The following is a 17,710-nucleotide window of genomic DNA, read 5'->3' on the forward strand; positions in this document are numbered from 1 at the left end:
AGTTCTCTGACTCCTGCAACCCCGCTTTAATTGTGCTCTGCCCAGCACCGTGAAATGTATTTGTTTTTGGAAGGAGAGAGCCTAATTTCCTGCTCTGAAAAGCATGTGTTGGCAGGTGGAGAGGTGATTAGCTGGGGCAGGATGCAGAGGTAACGGGTCGCTGAAGTTTGTGAGGTTAGACGCTGAGATTTTACTGCTAGAGGTTCTTGAGAGGCCACGAGTTTGGCTGCAAATTTGCCACCCCAGGCTAAAACACGAACTTGGGGCATCTGCAGTCATTTTTATGCAAGCATGAAGGGGGCACTTCAGCGGCTCTGATATGGGCTTGGGAGTGAGTGCAGCGACTTGAGAGGGGGAAGAAGGACGCACGGTGGGGAATGACAATGGGGCTAACCCAGTTCCCCACCTTCCCGACTCTGGGAACCTCCACCCACAGTTGCCAACTAGGCCAAAGTCATCGAGAATCAGAACCTCGTCAGGGTAGAACTTTATTTTCTAAGCAGTGAAGCCCGGGGCGAAAATCAGGGTTTGCAAACAAGAGTCCTATGTTCCTGGTTCTGTGACCTTGGTTTTGTTTTGTTTTGTTTTTTTTCCCCTCCCTAGGCGTTAGCTTCATCTCTGAACTGACCTCCCGTGGTTGTGCTGAGGGTCCGGGGAGTAATGGGCATACGGTGGTTGCAACTTCCTCTTTAAAAGGCTCGGGTTAGAGTGGAGACAGAGCAGCAGGCGGGAGCAAGGCGGACGGGAGAGGCTGCAAAGCAGCTCCGGTCAATGGAACCTTAAGGAAAGAGGGCGTCTGCAAAGCTTGGAGAGGAAGGCGATGCACAGCAAGGAGCTACTAGACACTTCCCAGCCTCGCGGCAGATTGGCAGGGAAGCACTCTTCATTCAACCAGTGTGTACGTGGGGGCCACTCCGCACAGAAGACGCCCAGAGGGCTTAATGGTCATGCCCATACCAGGTGACCGAGCGGGGACTCCAACCTAGATCTGGCTGATTCCCAAACCTGTGCTTTCCCCATCCCCCAGTACCTCCCGGAGGAAGAGGACGAACGGAGTGACGATTTAAGGAAAATGGTTTCAGCTGGACAGACCCCTGCGGGATGAAACCTAGGGCGTCGGCAATTTAAAAGGTCAGCCGCGGGATCGGCCGGCCCACGGAGGGTTGAGTTGTGCTCGCATTTAAGAACCGCGTGGTCAAACAGCACAAGATAAATAGCTGTCTTCCTGGCTTGTGGATGGGACGGCCCTCGGCCAGCGAGAACTGCTTGCTTGATGTGTTTTCCTCAAGGTTCTCCGAACACATTGTAAACACAAACAAGTCGGCCTCCAGGCTCTGCGGAGCGGGGCGGGGAGGCGGGGGGAAGGGGGGTGGTCCTGCAGATGCTAGGACAGGCCGGGGTGCACAGGAACCCCCGTGGTCCTCCGCTGGCTCTCGGAGAAGCCGGAGATCCCAAGTACCCGGGAATCGCCCAATTACTCGGCCAAACTCACCCCAAGCCCGAGCCTAAACACGCGGGGTCTACACACGACAGAAATGTTAGATCCGGGGCACAATTCACCCCAAAGCCATGCTTCTCGGGCACCAGGCTCCCTAAACTTCCCTAAACTGCCGTCCTTCCGCAAGGAAATGCCTGATGAGAGGTGGGGTAGAAAGATCTGTGGACCCCCCGTCCGGCACAGAAGCTACGTCTCCTTTCGTGGCTCCCTCACCCTGGCTAACTGTTCAGGCAAACTCTGTGGCAATTTTCGGCAAAGAAGCACGATCTCATTCATGCCGGCTCTCAGCCTTCAGCGTCTCGCCCCGGGTCCTGGACCGTGTCCTGGGAGCAGCCCCGCTCACCAGCTGCAAGGGCCAGAGGTGTAACCTGCTATTCGGGGGGTGGCGGGGGGGGTGTCTCTGGGACAGCTGCGGGCCCAACATGTTAAATCTTCCCCCAAAGGTCGTTTTAGCCGAGATTATGCAACGTCAGCGAGAGAGAAAGAGCACATCTGGACCTGGAGGGCTCTAGGTGTTTGCTTCCCGGCAAGAGCATCGCCGAGAAGGTTCTGAGAAGCCACGCCGGCTTGGGATTCCCACGCAGCCCACTCGGGGGGGTTCAGGACGCGAAGCTGAGTACAGCTGGGTAATTCGGCAGAGACCCTGGAGGAAGGTCTCTAAGCAGAGGCAGAGAGGCCACATCTCAAAGCTCCGGCGGGCCCTCGAGTCCCGTTGCGTGACTGCACTCGGAAAGAGACAGGAAGAGGCTCGGAAAGCGACATAACCACGGAAGGAGAATAGTTCTTACCGAAGAAGCTTTGGTGATTTGCGATATTCGGTAAGACACATTCTTGTTTACTCGGATGTGTGTTTGAGAGACTGGCGTCGCGATGTTCTGAGTCCTTGGCAAGGAGGGAGGGGCAGGGCACCTTCAGTGGCTGCAGGATGTAGTTTTGCAGAAAACGTGACCGGCAGGGGCGGGGGGGGGGGGGGGGGGTGGCTCAGTCGGTTAAGCACCTGACTCTGGGTTTCAGCTGGGGTCATGATCTCACGTGAGATCGAGCCCCGTGTCGGGCTCTGTGCTGACAACATGGAGCCTGCTTGGGATCCTCTCTCCTCTTTCTCTGCCTCTCCCCTGCGCCCGTATGCGCACGCACTCTCTCTCTCAAAATAAACTAAAAAAAAAAAAAAAACGTAATTGGGAATCACGATGACCATACAGGGGTCACTAACTAGCAGTGGGACTAGTCACGTCCCCTTCCTGGCCTTCAGTGTTCTGATTGCTTAGATAAAGTGCTAGACCCTTACGAGATGCCTAAGGCTGTCGAATATCCTCCGACTTCTAAAGACTGACCAAAGAGGCAGCCTTCTAAAGTGCGGTCGCCTTACAAGGAGCAGGCACACACTGCGTGCCCAGGTGGCTGTCCTGGGCGGGGACAGTAAACTCCCTGGTCCCAGGTCCTGGCGGGAGCCCCTCTCCCCACAGAGGCCAGGTCTGGCCAGGACAGGAATGGGAAGCTCCGAAACTCGGACGGGAAGCTTCAAGGTGGGGTGTTGAACACGTGGGTTCCTTTCATCCCTCGTGAGACCCCGCGAGAATAAGAGCAAAGGAACAGAGGTTCTGCGCTCGTGAAGACGATGGGACGGACAGGGGATGAGAGGGGGTGAAAGATGCCACCCCGTTGGTGGCAGGGGCAGCGCCGCTGGAGAGGAGGGCAGGGCAGAGGACCCGACCCCCACACACGGGCAGAGACATGCCACTGAGCTGTCACAGCTGCGGTCCTACTCCACAGGGGGATCGGAGGAGCTGCGACCCACGGACACCAGGCACAGCGAGGCAGGAGCAGTTCAATGAGTCCAAGTACGGACTGTGAAGAGACTGCCCGCTGAGGTCAGGACGCGAGCACGCGGGCGTGCGCTAGGATCTCCGGGTGCGGCCGTACAGTCTGAGCACTGCACAAAGGCGCTTGGCTGAGGGAACGACTGGGCGGTACAAATCTAGTCCTTGCTCTGCTCCTAAAGCCCTGCCCTCGCTCAGGTCTACATCTCGTTAGAGAACGGGGCCAAAGATGCCATCTACCAGCCAGGCCAAGTGCCTATGGGTGGCTTCTGCCCGGCGGAGGCATCTTTCTTGAAGCCGTTCACCCGGGGGGAATGCCTTTTTTAGAAACTGTAAGAGGACACTTCATAGCAGCTCTATTATGTTCCTCTTTCCCAGGCAGGAGAGAAGTGAAAATATCTGTAAAGAAACAATTAGCCCCAGAGAAAAGACCTACAGTTGATACGGGGGCCTTCTCATGAAGACGTCAGGTGCCAACTGGGTGCCCCTACAGAAAAGCCCGCCGGTTGACAAAGGTCTTCCAGCCTGTTTTCGGATGTGTCACTCTCCACTACGAATGGATCCACAGAACCACCAGATATTTGAAGAAAGCCTGTGATGTGAAAGACGGAGCCTGAGACTAACCAAGAGAGAGGGAACTTCGAGAAAACAGAGCCAATACAGGGAGCAGGAAAGAACTTCCCCAGACGGTGAAGATCTCCAGCCACAAACCAAGAACAGGACACTATAAAACAGAAACAAGAGAACAGCAACAAAGTGTTCTGGAAATTAAGCATTTACCATTCATCAGGCATGTGAGAAGATGAGCTGAGTACCTTGCCCTGAAGCCAGATCCCCCAAATAAAAAGACTACGAGTGGAAAAGAAAAAAAAAATATTAAAGGATTATGGCGCAGAAGGTCCCACGTTGGAATAACAGGTGGTCCAGAAAGAAAGGATGTGAACCACTATGAGAAGATTTAAGAAACTTCCCAAGAGAACCCAGCATGAGGTTCACACTGTAGAGGGTACACCACCATCAGGACAGCTCGGAACACTAAGAAAGAAGGAAACTTGAATGCTTCCTGGGAGGTGGGGAGAAGCCCAAGTCGCACGTAGAGGCTTGGGCACCCAGATGGGGCCAGAAATGTCAACAACTGCCCTGAGGGAGGCGGGTAAGAGAGAGTTATTCTCCACCAGAAATCCTGCACCCAGTTATACTTGGGTACAGGCAGAATCAAGACGTGTTAAGGTATGCACAACCTCAAGGTAGTTAAATGTTGACTTCCCAGGTTACACTTCTCAGGAAGTTACTAAAGAATGTGCCACACCAAAAGCAACACACAAGCAAACACAAAGACACACAAAAAGATGATCAAACCGGGGGGAGAATTTGGGCAAGAAAGGCCGTGTACCCACGGTTCTATGCCACCTGGCCCAGGAGCAAACGGTCTTTATGCACCCACGCTGGCTAAAAAACTATGAATATGTATTACTCGGGTAAGAATTAAAAATCGATTCTTAGAAAAGAAAAGCAAAGCCATGGGTGGTTTGTCTTGCGGGCTTCTGTATTCACCTTTTATATCCAACTTTCTCTTCCGTATAAGCCTATACTCAAATGGAGAATTGTTTTTTTTTGTTTTTTTTGTTTTTTTTTTTTTTTTTTGCCTTTAAAGAAAAAGATCTGTTTACAGCCAACCTGAATCAAACGATTTTTAGGCATCTCACCAGTGGGTGGTTTAAAAAAATTTTTTCTTTAATTTCTAAATTTCTAAATTTCTTTCTAATAATTTTTTTATTTATTTTTGAGACAGAGAGAGACAGAGCATGAGCAAGGGAGGGGCAGAGAGAGAGGGAGACACGGAATCCAAAGCCGGCTCTGGGCTCCGAGCTGTCAGCACAGAGCCAGACGCGGGGCTTGAACCACACACAAATGGGGAGATCATGACTTGAGCCGAAGTCGGATGCTCGACCGACTGAGCCACCCAGGCACCCCATCCCTAGTGGGTGGTTTTAAACAATATTACACGTTGTAATGGGTGAGAGAAGAAGCCTGCAGAGATTTTTTTTTTCTGAACAAGGTCTAGACCCGTAAAATTCGTGTTTGGATGGGCTCCTCCCTGGCTTTTCCAGCATCTAGTTTAGGCAAGGACCGTGTGGCGTCCCGGGTTATAAAATACCGCACACGTATTCTTTACTATCTGTATCCTAGCTTTCAGAGATGCCAAAGAGCTCGTTAATTAGCTCATTTTCCATGGCACATTTGGCCTTCACGATGGCACCACTCCAAGCTCCCGGCAGCTTTCAGCTCGGAAGGCTCGGATTCGTTCTAAGAACTAAGGAGGAGACGAGGCAGGCTGTCACCGGAATGGGATCTTGGAATGTCATTGACTAAAACGTGCTCTGTAAATTCTTTTGGCCGTGCTGGGATTCTGTAAACTTGAAATCCATTCCCTGAAGTGAGCAAGCCTCTGGGCTTGCCAACAGAGAACCGTGATCTCTGCAGGAGGAACAACGGCTGGCTTGTCACCTATCAAGCTATCCGAGCCATCAACGGCACTCCAGAAGTCACGGGGGACGAGCGTGAAAGTGAATGCAGCTTCCTCACGGGAAAAACATGAGAACAAGGCAAAGGTTGTAGCTGGCCCCACATTTTGGTTTTGTCTAAATGAGGACCTTTTTATCTAATCATTTCATCTTCTTTCCAGGATACTCATGGGCCAGATACAAGGTTTGTCAAAGAGGGGACAGCTCTGGACCCGGCATCAGGGGGCACGAGTGTGCTTACAAGTCTGCTCCTGGCTGCTGTGTGACCTCGGTCCACCCGCTCTGCCTCTCTGGGTTCAGCAGACAACAGGCTGTCTGAGGGCCTCTCCTGACCTAAGAGTCTGTGATTTTTATGAGTCCCACTTGGAGAGGGGAGGACCACGGGGCGGGGGAGGAAGAAAAACCGAGTCACCGGAGCCTACATCTTGGCAGGAAACGGGGGTGGAGGGTGGTGCAGGGCTGAAGGAAGATGGGAGGGTGTGGGGGGGGTCTCCTCACAAACTGCCTGTTCCGGTCTACTTGTTGGGGTACCTTCCGGAAAGTCTTTTCGAGAATCCCATTATGACCGACCAGTAAGGATGCCTGTGCCGGGACTGGTGAGCCTGCCGGACCCCTTGTAGCTCTGACATCAGCCGGGACTGATTCTGAGCCCAGCCGTTCCTGCACTCCTCCTGGGGCTTTTAAAGAGCTCTCTGCAGTGCCCTGTGGGGCCTTGGAGATCGGCCCGGAGGCCTCAGGAGCTGTCGTGGATGCTGGGGACGCTGCCCAGGCAAAGCGGGAGGGATCCCAGGCCCGGCCCTGTGTCGGCTGAGCTCGGCTTTTAATGTACCAGCTAGACTCTCCCCTGCTAGGAATTCATCTGAAAGAGGGTGCTGTTGGCGGAAACTCTTTGAAAATCACAGCTTTAACCTTAATTCAATCAATACAAAACTGAATTTACATCTCTGTCCCCCCGCCAAAAAAAAAAAAAAAAAAAAAAAGACCAGCCTACCACCAGCCCTCACTCTCCTCCTTGGGTTTGCCGCTCCCAGATGGACGGTCCCGGAGACGGCCAGACCCCGACAGGTGCACGGACACCCAGCACCTTCACTCGAAGCCCACCTCTGGGAGGACCACGGGGCAGTTTTCCTCCCAATGGAGGCTCTGCGCGGGGGGCACCCCCTCTCCCCCCGCCTCCCATCAGGACGACCCTCCTCTCAGAGGCAAGTAACTCAAAGCCATCCCAGGCCTTAAAAACCTGCACGCAGGACGAGCTATGACCCGGGCTATGGCTAAATATTAGCAAGGACGCTTCATACCTGCCAAAGCAAGGCACGCAGGAACACGCTCCGCTTAGGGACTCCAGCCAGACAGACACCTGAGTTTTGAGGACACGGCGGAAGAGAAAAGCGTGCTTAGGACTTGCAGGAGAGAAGGGAACCCATGGAGACAGCAGGGAGAGGGACGCTGTTTCCTTGGAGGCCCTCGGCTGTCTGCAGAGTGGCCCATTCAAACCCCAATAAAAGGGAAGTGACAAGACTCCTGCCCCCCCGGTCAGGAGCCTTTTTTTTATTATGCAGACACACGCATCAGAGTCTGGTGACGTCCAGCTGTGGGAACAGCAGTAGGCAGTAAACCAGGAGCCAGAGGAAGAGAATAAAATACATCATATCCGGCTGCTGGACAAACTGGGTCAGAGAGTCACTCTGTGAGCTCTGGCTCTCCTGCAACACGGCTTCGCCAGAGTCGTTGGCCTTCCTGCAGAAGGGAAGACACAGGCAAGGCAGTCACAAGCGGGTCCCCGGGGGGATGGGCCTCCCCTGCCTCCCCGCCTGCAACCTCACTGCCCAACCGGAGAGTGGAGGGCGTCCCAGTCAAGTGGCCCTGAGGGGCGCGTGCAGAGACCCAAGTGTGCACGACCCTAAGGGGGTAAAGCGGTCGGCCCCATTGCGAAGGCGGGCATGTTAAGACTCGGGGCTCGGGGGCTTGCTCGGGGCCACACAACTACCACTCCTCCGTCCGGGACACCTTCCTTTATACCACAGTGCCCTTACGCAAAGCTGGGGGCTGATGGCACTGCGCCATTAGTGTGTGACAGAGGGGATGTCTTTCGTAATCTAAAGGAATAAATAGAGTTCCCTGATTATAGATCATTTAAAAACAGCCTTCAGAAACAAAGGCACGCCCTCCCCGCTTCTCTAACCCCCCCGCCCCACCCCCACCAAGTTTTTGATTTTGGCTTTGGAACAGAACCTCAAAAATAATCACTAGATTTGCGTCTGGTCAGACTTGTCTTCCCTCTTTTCATTTACAGGAGGTGGGATGAAAGTGACATTTTGCTTTTCCCTGGCGGCTAAAGCCCAGTTCTCCCTAAGGCAAGGGCTGGGGCCATCATCTGGTTGCAAAGGGGTTGGGGGTCTCTGCTTATAGAAGCCTAGAGCGTAAGCTTCTTAGGGTGGTCATTTGGGGCGTGCGGTGGAGATTATGAGCCGTGGAAACCAGCTCATCCCGGAACGATCTCCTGATACAGAAAAGCGAGGCCAACAGTGGGTTAAACGTTTGCCTTTTGGCCTCGAAACGGATTCACTCGTGACAATGGACAACGGACAGAATTTCTCTTTCTTAGAACCGTTTCTAGAAAAAATTTAAACTCCATTTTTTATTACAAAGCTAATAATCAACGCTCCAGAAACACGGAAAGCATGACTGCATTTCTCAACCTTCTAGTTTAAATTTTCGAGGTCTCTATCTCCTAAAAGCGAAACGCACTCCTGTCCTCAGAGTACGTCATGCCTGGTGGGACGTGAGTTAATATTCCCATCTTACGGCCTGGGAGGGAAACAAGTCTTGCCTCTTTTTTAAAAGCCAGACGGGGGAGCTTCTGAGGATTACACTCGTGGGTGTTGGATTCAGAGAGGCTTTCCATTTCAGTAATCTAAGGCCTTCCCCGCCCATTGAAATCCGTGGCAAGTATTTAAAAAAAAGCAAATCAATGACATTAAGTGATTCGATATCTTTAAGAGGGATAGGAGCATCTCAGAATTGTCAGAGTTTTCGAGATTGCTCGGGTTTCCTAGGTCCTAAGTGGGCGGTTTTATGCCAACTCGGCAATATCGGACAAGGCCATCGAGTTCTCGAACGGCAAGAAATACTTTCATAGACATCCTGGTATGTTTGCACTCCTTCTTCATATCTGCTCTGATGCCATAAAACTGTAATATCAGCTCAGTGAGCTTCTGAGTATTGTACCTGCAGGGGCGACACAGAAGGAACAGGTGGTCAGGTGCTACACGTGGGGAACACACACAGCATCACGTCACTACTGCCTGGCTCTACCCCTGCATCGTGTAAACGCAGCTGCGGGGCTGGTGACCCACACCCGGCTTTACACGGAAGCCCATTTTCTGAGCCATTCCCCGCCCATCGACGTTCATCCGTTCCCACTTGCCCTCCTACGTATGTTCGGTTTACATTCGCTTGCTCTGCAGCAGGTGGTTTCCTGCATGACCTCCGACTACGACTATCGCCATCAACAGAGCCTAGTTGTAGCCACGCCCCCAAGGGAGGCTGCACAATTAAAACAGGAAAGGAAAAAAATCTTAAACCCCGCAAAACTCGGACTAAAGCCACCAACCTGGTTAACATTCGGTTCCTTCTGTCATCCTGATCTGCCGCGTTCCTCAACTGAACATAGCTAAAGTGGTCCTACAGTGAAATTTATAAACAAAACCCCCGCAACCCAATTAGTAAAGATGAAATCTCTGAAACAGAAAATAAAACGATTTTAAACATACAAAGCCGAGCATGCCACGCTTTTTCTCAATATCGCAAGCATTTAAGTTCCAAAATCAAACTGCTAACTGATACTCTACCGGTGTTCTACCCTCTCCCCCAGCCCCCGGCGGGTGCCCCACCACCCACAACCCGAATCGGGCTGCGCCCCCCCCCCCTGTGCTTTGGGCCCCAACACATCCAGGGCTAAGTAGCTGCAAAGGTAGACTGGAACCTCTACCTACATTGCGCTTCTGTCTTTGAGGGTGGTCTTTCTGGGTGCGTGTGCGGGGCTGGGTGGCAGGTCTTGGATGCGTTTTTTACAACAAAGAGGACTTCGAGGTTTACAGCCAGCACTTTATTTACATCCCCTAGAACCCCAATTGGACATCCGGTGGGACTGTGCTCAACGACAAGGTGTGAATTTGCTTGTCTTCTATCCAAAAGTACATTGGTTGCACGTCAGTAATTTCAAAGCTCTGGGCTGGGAGGAGGAAGGACGGGAAGGGATTGGTTTAGCAGGGGCCACGCAGAAGAAGAAGAAATTCCCATACTAACCGATTCCAAAGACCTGTTAGTATGTCGTCGAATGTAAATGCTGGAGTCACTGTGACTAGTCCTGAAAAATAAACACACGTTTTGAATTGGTGCCACCGGGAGCTCTTCGGGTCCCCCTGTCCGGCCACCCCCGCCCCAAGTCTTCCACACGTGGGTTTAGGCCAGCTATGACTTCAGGCCCAGCCACGGAAAGGAGCAGTTGTATCCAACACGCCCACTTGGGTTGGAGTGTGCTTACAAACAGTAGGATGGATAAGAGAGAGACACATTGTGGCCTCATCCACAAGAAAAAAAAAAAAAGCAACTGAGAATTTTAAATAGAAAGCAGACCACGTAGTTTTAAAAGTCATAGGGTTTCAGGGAAGAAACAGAGGGCCTTCTCTGAGCATCCCAAGATCTGGGAATTGCCAAAGGTCCTCTGAACGTTCATGTCAGGCATGGGCTGAGACCTGCTATCCAGACTCCCTTTCTAGTGCTTTCTAGGCACAAGGCTGCTCTCTGTCCAGCTCTCGGGGGTCTGTACCTCTTTTTCTCTCATGCACGAGGAGGCCGATTTTCTGACCATATCTTTGAGGCTGATGGGGAACGTATCTCAAAGTTGGTTCACCCAGGGCGGCGGCCGAAGATGCCCAGCCAGTGGCCTGGGCGGTGTCCCGGCTCCTGGTCGATTAACTGGCAACCTTCGCCAAGTGTTTTTTATGTCTCAGATCAGTTTCGCTCATCTGTAAAATGGATCATCATCCCCACCCCGACTACTTCACGGGGCTGCGGTATTGATGGGAAGTACGGTATACACGCCAGGTCCCGGTGGCCCTGTCTTGCCACTCAACAGGAGAACGAGGTGTTGGGGATCAGAGACAATCACTTCCGTTTCCTCAAGGCAGACGTACCACGTGGCCATCCGGGGGTCCGAGGAAAAGGCATCTGACCCACGAGCTTATTGCCAGGGAATTCATATCGGCAGCCTGGCTATTCCCGCCCACTGGACCCTCACCAACCTCTTCCCCTGCATCGGGCATGTTTCCAGCTAATAGGCATGAAGCACCTACTACGTGCCAGGCACTGGGCCAGCCTAGGCGAGCGAGTATCACGGCACGGACACGACACAAAACGCACCACAAAGAGAAGAGACCGTCAGGTGCCTGGGCCCCAGCAATGTCCCCTAAGTGTTGACTCAACTCACGGGAGTACCTGGAGACACAGGTAACTCCCACCTGCGGATCCTATTTTCTAGTAAAAGGCGGGTCAACATCAGGAAGGGCTCCTGCTCTTTCTTCTGCTAGCTTTCGGCGTCCCTTCTTGCGGGTGGTTTCTTTGTTCTGGTACCATCCGCAGGAGGCCGATTCAGGTTGGTATCCCGAACTCCCTCCTCCCAGCAAGCATCATCAAGCGCCTACTGTGTGCCGGGCACTGGGCCGGGCGGCTGAGGGCCCGGCTCCTCAGGAGCCCGCCCTCCACAGACTAATAAGAGAGCAATGCATTTATTTATTCACATTCACCCCTGAGAATGTTTATTAAAGGCCAGCTGCAGCACTGGACCTCTGCTGGGTGCCCTCCCCAGCCTCCAGGGAGCTGCCTCACCGTCTAGGGTGAAAGCAGATGACAAATACATCCTTACACAAATAATTGGAGACATTCCTGTTTGGGTTAATGCGGTGAAGAAAAAGAGTAGAGACCGTGAGAACCTATAAAGGGGGATTAAAAGTAGCCTGGAGGAATCTAAGAAGGCTGCTTGGAGGAAATGGTTTCAGGAGCTGAAACCCAGGAGCAAGACAGGGAACAGGCTGGGGACAGAGGGTCCTCAAAGGCAAAAGAGCTCGAGGGGCCATTCAAGGATCTCAACTAAAGCCAAGGTGCTTGGCGGGCTGGGGAGGAGGACACAGGTGACCAAGAACGGACACAGATGAGAGCCGGGGGAGACTGGTCGGGAAGGCTCAGGAACAATGGCCCTTTCTGCCCAGAACAATGGGAAGCCCCAGTCAAGGTACAGCCAGGAAAACGCGCTGTGTGTGTCTGGCAGGGAGGTGCCCGGGGCTCTGTCCAGTTCGAGAGCTTTGGGCGAGGCACTGACTTCTCCGAACTCACGTTCTCGGTCACGAGAGGGGGGTGGTGGTACCTGCCGGACTGCAGGTGAAACGGCTTGGCACAGGGGAGGGGCGCAGGGGGCCTCACTCGTTCTCTCCACGAGCACACCCCTGCGCCCTCTGCGTGCGTTGGCACGCAGCCTTCCCCATGGCTGAAATGCGACGGAATGATTACAGCTTTGCCCGAGTGGGATGGGAAGCCGCCGCCGAGGGGACCGTTGTCTGCTCTACACAGAGGGACGTGCACGTCGCTCAAACCTCTGCCGGGAAAAGTCAACCGGGCCTCACTCCCACACACACCGACAGAACGTTGCCTTTTGAACATCCGCCCCCTCTGTCTCATCTCCTCTGGGACGGGTTTTGCTTGATGTCTGGCTGCAGCAGGCGTCCCAGATGATCGATCCCCCAGTGTTCCTTCCCCTGCCTCTCCCTGACCCCCTCACATCCGACCTGCACGTCCTGGGGTGGCTGCTGTGTGCCAGCTGGGTGCTCAGGCTCTTTCTCCCACCCGGAACGCCTTCTGTCCCTCTCCCAAGTCCAGATCCCACTATCCTTCTGTACCGAGCTCGAAGGACATCTCAGCCTGCAGGTGCCCCCGACCCTCTCTCCACCTGCCTCTGAGGTCCACAAGGTGAAATCCGCGCGTGCCTCTTGGCACCTAAGGTGCTCCCCTCGGTTCCAGCCCAGAAGAGGGGGCGCGCCTTCCCTCCTGCTTGCCTGAGCCCCCGGGGGGCTGGAGCCACGCCTGCATCTTCCCCTAGTGAAGAGGGACAGCCGTCTGGAAATGACCCGTGGCCCCTCCTCAAGCGAGCTGTGGTGGGGAAGACGGTAGCCTGGGCCACCTGCCCATGCGGGCCACCTGCACTTAGAGCCGGGTCCGGGCTGCACGCCAAGACACGGATGTCTGCCGGACGGTCACGACCAGGTCTCTGCAGGGAGAGGGACTCCGGGGGTCACGGGCAAAGTGGGAACGCAGCGTTCCGCTGTGCCTTGCCCCTCCTCACCTGGGCCCCCCCACCTATTTTCCTTTTGTCCCCTGTAGCCCAGGAGCAGAAGCAAAGCGGAGGGGAGATGGAAGGCAGGACATCCGCCAACTCTTCCTTCTGGTTCTGTCTGCCCTGGCTTCTCCCCACTTCCTCCCCAAATGCCGATCTCAACAACTTCCCTTTCGTGGCCAGTGTGGCTCCCCCGCCGCCGGCAATGAGGGGTCACGGAAAGAATGTGGGTCACGGAGCCTGACGGGTCTGAGTCCAAGACCCCAGCTCTGTCATCTCCTGGGCTGGGAGGTGTCCCCAGACCACCCCCCCCCCCCCCCCCGCGCCCACGGTGATGAAGCATGGTCCCTCCTACCCGCCTAAGGCGCTGCTGTGAGAACGGATGAGGGACCGTATGCAAAATGCTAGAACACATTAGGGCAGGTTCGACAGTGGCCATGGTGGCGACGAGGGACGGCGGGGAGAAACCAGGATCTTCTGACATTTCAGCAGCCAAGTGTTCTCCCTGGGGCCAGTCCGGCTCACCCGGTGCCCTTGGAGTGACCGAGCAGATGGGCGCTCCGAGCTTCCTCTCCACCCCCCCCCCCCGAGACGAGTCAACCGGCCTCACTTCCTGGGACCCAAACTCACAGGTGAAGCCACGTCATTCACGTCCGGCTTCCGTGTGACAGCCATGAAAGGTGCCCCCCGTGCCTAGGGAGCACATTGCTTTGAATTCTGTGAGATGCTTATAAATGGCTAGTCTGGCTCTCTCCCTAGCCCAGCCAGGGGGCATCCGGGGGCACCGTCTCACACCCCACACCTACTCCGGTTCTGCCATCATGCCCCCCATTTCCAGTTTCCGCCCAAAGGTACTCGGAGAGGGGAGAAGGCGGGCTTCGTGTCCGCCGGGCCCGGCCGCGTATGAGCGGGCCTGGTAACGGGGAGGCCGGGCAGGGCCGGGGAGCAGGGTGTAGACAAGGAGGACCGATCCGTTTCTGATTCTGGCAAATGAATAACCAACTGGCTGGATGCATTTTTGTTTGAACCTGTGTTTCCCTTGCCGTCCGGTCCCGTCCCTGTGTTCCCCCCACCCACTCCCCCCCCCCCCAAATCAGAAACCAAGAATGACATGCACTCAGGGAGTAACTCTCTAGCTCGGTCTCTAGGGGGAGAAGACGGTGATAAAATACCTGGAGAGGACTTTGTGGTCACCCGTGTCTCCTTCCAGGTCCTCTGAGGATCGGACGGTGCCGGGTGCTATAAATATTGAACTTTCTACGTGGTCCACGTGCTTCCTTTTTTCCTTTTTTTTACTGCTGATTGACTCTCCCGTTACCTTTTCTTCTAAAGAGTTTGCTAAGTTTCCCGAGTTTTCAGATTCCTGGGACTTAAGGACAAAGACAACCAAACACAAGTCAGCATTTGAGGCTGAGTGCTGAGTGCATGACACCCCCCCCCCCCCCCACCAGCGGCGCTCGGCTCCACCTGAATTCTAGGAAGCTAGGGCGCCCCCTCCCGGGGATTCCTTCCAGCACAGCCCGCCGTGGAAGAGAAGCCCACCCCTGGTTAGAGTGCCAAGGCCACAGACTGTAAAAAACAGCATGGGTTTCAGAGTCACTGAGATCTGGCTGTGTTAGTTACCTTAAGCAACCGGCTTTCTTCCTCTCTCTCCCTCACTTGCCTCATCCATCAAATGGGTATAATAATTATCGATCTCTTCTCACGATACCACACCGGGTTTCCCATGAAGGATGGGCCATACAGTTGGGCGATGCTTGGGCCCTTCACACAACCATCACCCACTTAAAGAGAGGCGCGAATCCTGGAAGCCAGTGGGCCAACAGGTGCAAAGGCGACCCCTGGGCTGGGAGAGGTGCACACACTGGCACACAGACAGCTTGTGGGATGACATCTTCCCCGTGCCTTTGCTGGATCATAGTGCGACATCTCTGGCATTTATCTGACAAGGAAGTGGCTTCGACCACCGTCCACACCAGGCACTCCGAAACCCCGCGGCAACGTTCCCGAGTGAAATCGAGAAGCGTGGGGGTGGTCGGAGCCACCTCTGAAGAATCCCTTCGGGGGCCGTAAGACACTGCTCTGCAGGTGTCAGAATATGAGGATGAGAGTGGCCTGTCCCGTGCACCCCGGAGAACAACGCTCCGTGCAGGAATTAAATCTGCTCCCAGCAGTGTGAATGCCCATCCCCCCTCCGTCATCCATGGGCCAATGCTACCTTCTCTGAAAGGCGAACTGAAAAGACTTTTTTTAAAGACTAGAAGAAGAAGAAATTTTCCATTTTCTCGTCTCATTGGGAGATTTTTTTTTCCTTTTTTAAAAAAAATTTTTTTTAATGTTTAGTAATTTTTGAGAGAGAGAGAGAGAGAGAGAGAGAAGCGTGAGTGGAGTGGGGGCAGAGAGGGAGACACAGAATCCGAAGCAGGGTCCAGCCTCTGAGCTGTCAGCAGAGCCCGATGTGGGGCTCGAATCCACAAACTGGGAGATCATGACCTGAGCCGAAGTCGGACGCTTGACCAACTGAGCCACCCAGGGGCCCTGTTTTTTGTTTTTGGTTTTTTTTTTCCTTTTTAAAAGAAGGGCCAGGTATCAGAGAAATGCTTCTGTGTTGTCTGCCAGACAGACGTCACCTGTCATCCCAGGCGACAAGCCCTCCTTGCACTCACTTGGGTGCACTCCTTGGTCTCACTTGGGACAAGTGGGGGCCTGCTCACCGGATGGGGGGCAGCCAGAGGAGGCAGCTCAGAGCCCAGAGAGGCAGACGGTGGCAAACCGTAGCCAGGAACGGAAGCTCTCCCCAGGGCTCACGCTTAGTTCAGCGTAAGGTGGATTGAAATCTACATCTCCCGGTATCATTCCCAGCCCAGGACCCCTTCAGCCCCACCCCAAATCACCTGTCTGCATGCTGGGCACACACACCTTGCACGACCTGCTCTTGGCAAATGACCTTCCTCTTTGCAAAGCAGAAGAGAATGAAGTGGCCTGCGTGCAGGCCGCATTCAGTGGGTCCAGGGAGAGGAACTGAGCTGCTAATAAGCCATTTTAAATAGCACGGAGGGGCAGAGATGCCACTTAGGCTTATCTCCCTGCCACCCACTTCGTCCCCTTTCTTTCGTCCTAAAAGATCTGCTGCCCAGAAAATCGCCACAGTTGCTGTCATGGTCCCCCAACCTGGCGACTCTAAGACGTGGTGTCACTGAGGGCCATATCCACCCCGCTGAATCTTGGAATCCCCTGCTGGAAGGGCCTGCTCGGCCGGGCTGGCTTCCAAGAAGACAGCAGGTGGGAGGGGGTGGGGGCCGGGGACTGGGTTCCTCTCCCTGGGGGCAGAAGCGGCAGCTGGCAGGTGGGTCCTGGCACCTGTGGGACGCCCCCCTCTCTTCTCCATCCAAAGGCAGACCCAGCACGGGTGGCCCTGCCACGCTTGCTTCTAGGCTGTTCGTCACTGAGAATTCTGCTCTGCCCAGCGCATCGTCTGTGTTTGGCGAAAACACCAAGCCACCGCTTCCGGTCCATCTAGACCCTAAATGTCTTTTAAGGCCACTGATACTGTCCCTTTCTCTTGCAGCCCTCCAGGTGCAAGGATTTCTCATTCCTCTGAGCATCTTTCCGCCCCTCACTCAGCCTAGACTCTCCCCTGCCGTTAGCCAGAGCATCACCATTTATCTTGGTGTTTAATTTACCCCGTGTCCACCTTACACCCCCAAACCATCCTGCAATCCACGTTTGTTTCCTTTCCACTGCAAGCCCTGCCAGGCTGCTCTCCAGAATCTGAACATTAATACCTCAATGCTCACTCTCTCCTGGGAGGGAAAATCACAAACAGACTAGTGGCAGAGAGCTGTCCCGTGTCACTGGCTATAGATGAGAAGCAAGGGCCTCCGGGGGAGAAGCTGGGAAGGCTCCTAGGAGGAGGTGTCATTAGCATTGGGCTTCGAAGAGGAATGAGTACTTGCCAAGTGTAGCATGGGGGGAGGGGCAGAGCAGAGTGTGGCGTGCCCGGGAGGTAGGGGGGAGGCTGGCTTGGCTGGAGGGGAGGGAAGGGAGCGGACCAAGAGGAGGAGCAGGTCAGGGTCCCCTGCACCCTCTCACTGCCCCCTCCGGTGGCCCCTCGAGCTGCTGGGCCAGCTGAAACGGGAATACCATATGGCTTGTGCCCAGCCGCTAAAACTCAGAAGTGCGTGCCCCCCACTTCTAAGCCCAGGATAATTGTGCCACCAAAAACCAAGGCCGGAGTCAGATATGAGGTCCCACTTGGTTTTCTCAGGCTGCAGGAGGCGGGGGCTAAGGTTTGCTAAGTGCTTTGATCGCCGTTTCCAAGTATTACCGCTACGATGCTGGGCCCTCCAACACAGCCTCTTTCTATATCCTCTTGGCGGCCTCGTGGGCAGGGGCAGGGCTCCTGGAGGCCAGGGAGGCCCCCCAGCCTCAAAATCTCAGGAGAGCTCCTCTCGGGGGCCAGCCCTGCCCGTGCCCGAGC

At 54.5% G+C, this 17,710-nt stretch overlaps 1 protein-coding gene across 4 annotated transcripts in view; it reads right to left on the minus strand.

The window, feature by feature from the left end:
• Window positions 1–7,353: 7,353 nt before the first annotated feature.
• The window catches only part of CLMN (calmin), a 110,039-nt gene continuing 99,682 nt past the window's right edge, over window positions 7,354–17,710 (minus strand). Inside the window, exons 10-14 of one of the 4 annotated variants that reach the window (XM_042990468.1) lie at window positions 14,403–14,599; window positions 10,152–10,212; window positions 9,457–9,527; window positions 8,975–9,071; window positions 7,354–7,576 (exon numbers count right to left, since the gene is read on the minus strand). In XM_042990468.1, coding sequence (XP_042846402.1) covers window positions 7,412–7,576; window positions 8,975–9,071; window positions 9,457–9,527; window positions 10,152–10,212; window positions 14,403–14,599 — 591 coding nt within the window. In that variant the 3' untranslated portion in view covers window positions 7,354–7,411. Of the gene's footprint in view, window positions 7,581–8,974; window positions 9,072–9,456; window positions 9,584–9,932; window positions 10,078–10,151; window positions 10,213–14,402; window positions 14,600–17,710 lie in introns of those variants that run through there. The other 3 variants (XM_042990469.1, XR_006219071.1, XM_042990470.1) reach the window with 3 other exon arrangements.

This window comes from Panthera tigris, chromosome B3, assembly GCF_018350195.1.
Source record: "Panthera tigris isolate Pti1 chromosome B3, P.tigris_Pti1_mat1.1, whole genome shotgun sequence".
NCBI classification, from domain to species: domain Eukaryota; kingdom Metazoa; phylum Chordata; class Mammalia; order Carnivora; family Felidae; genus Panthera; species Panthera tigris.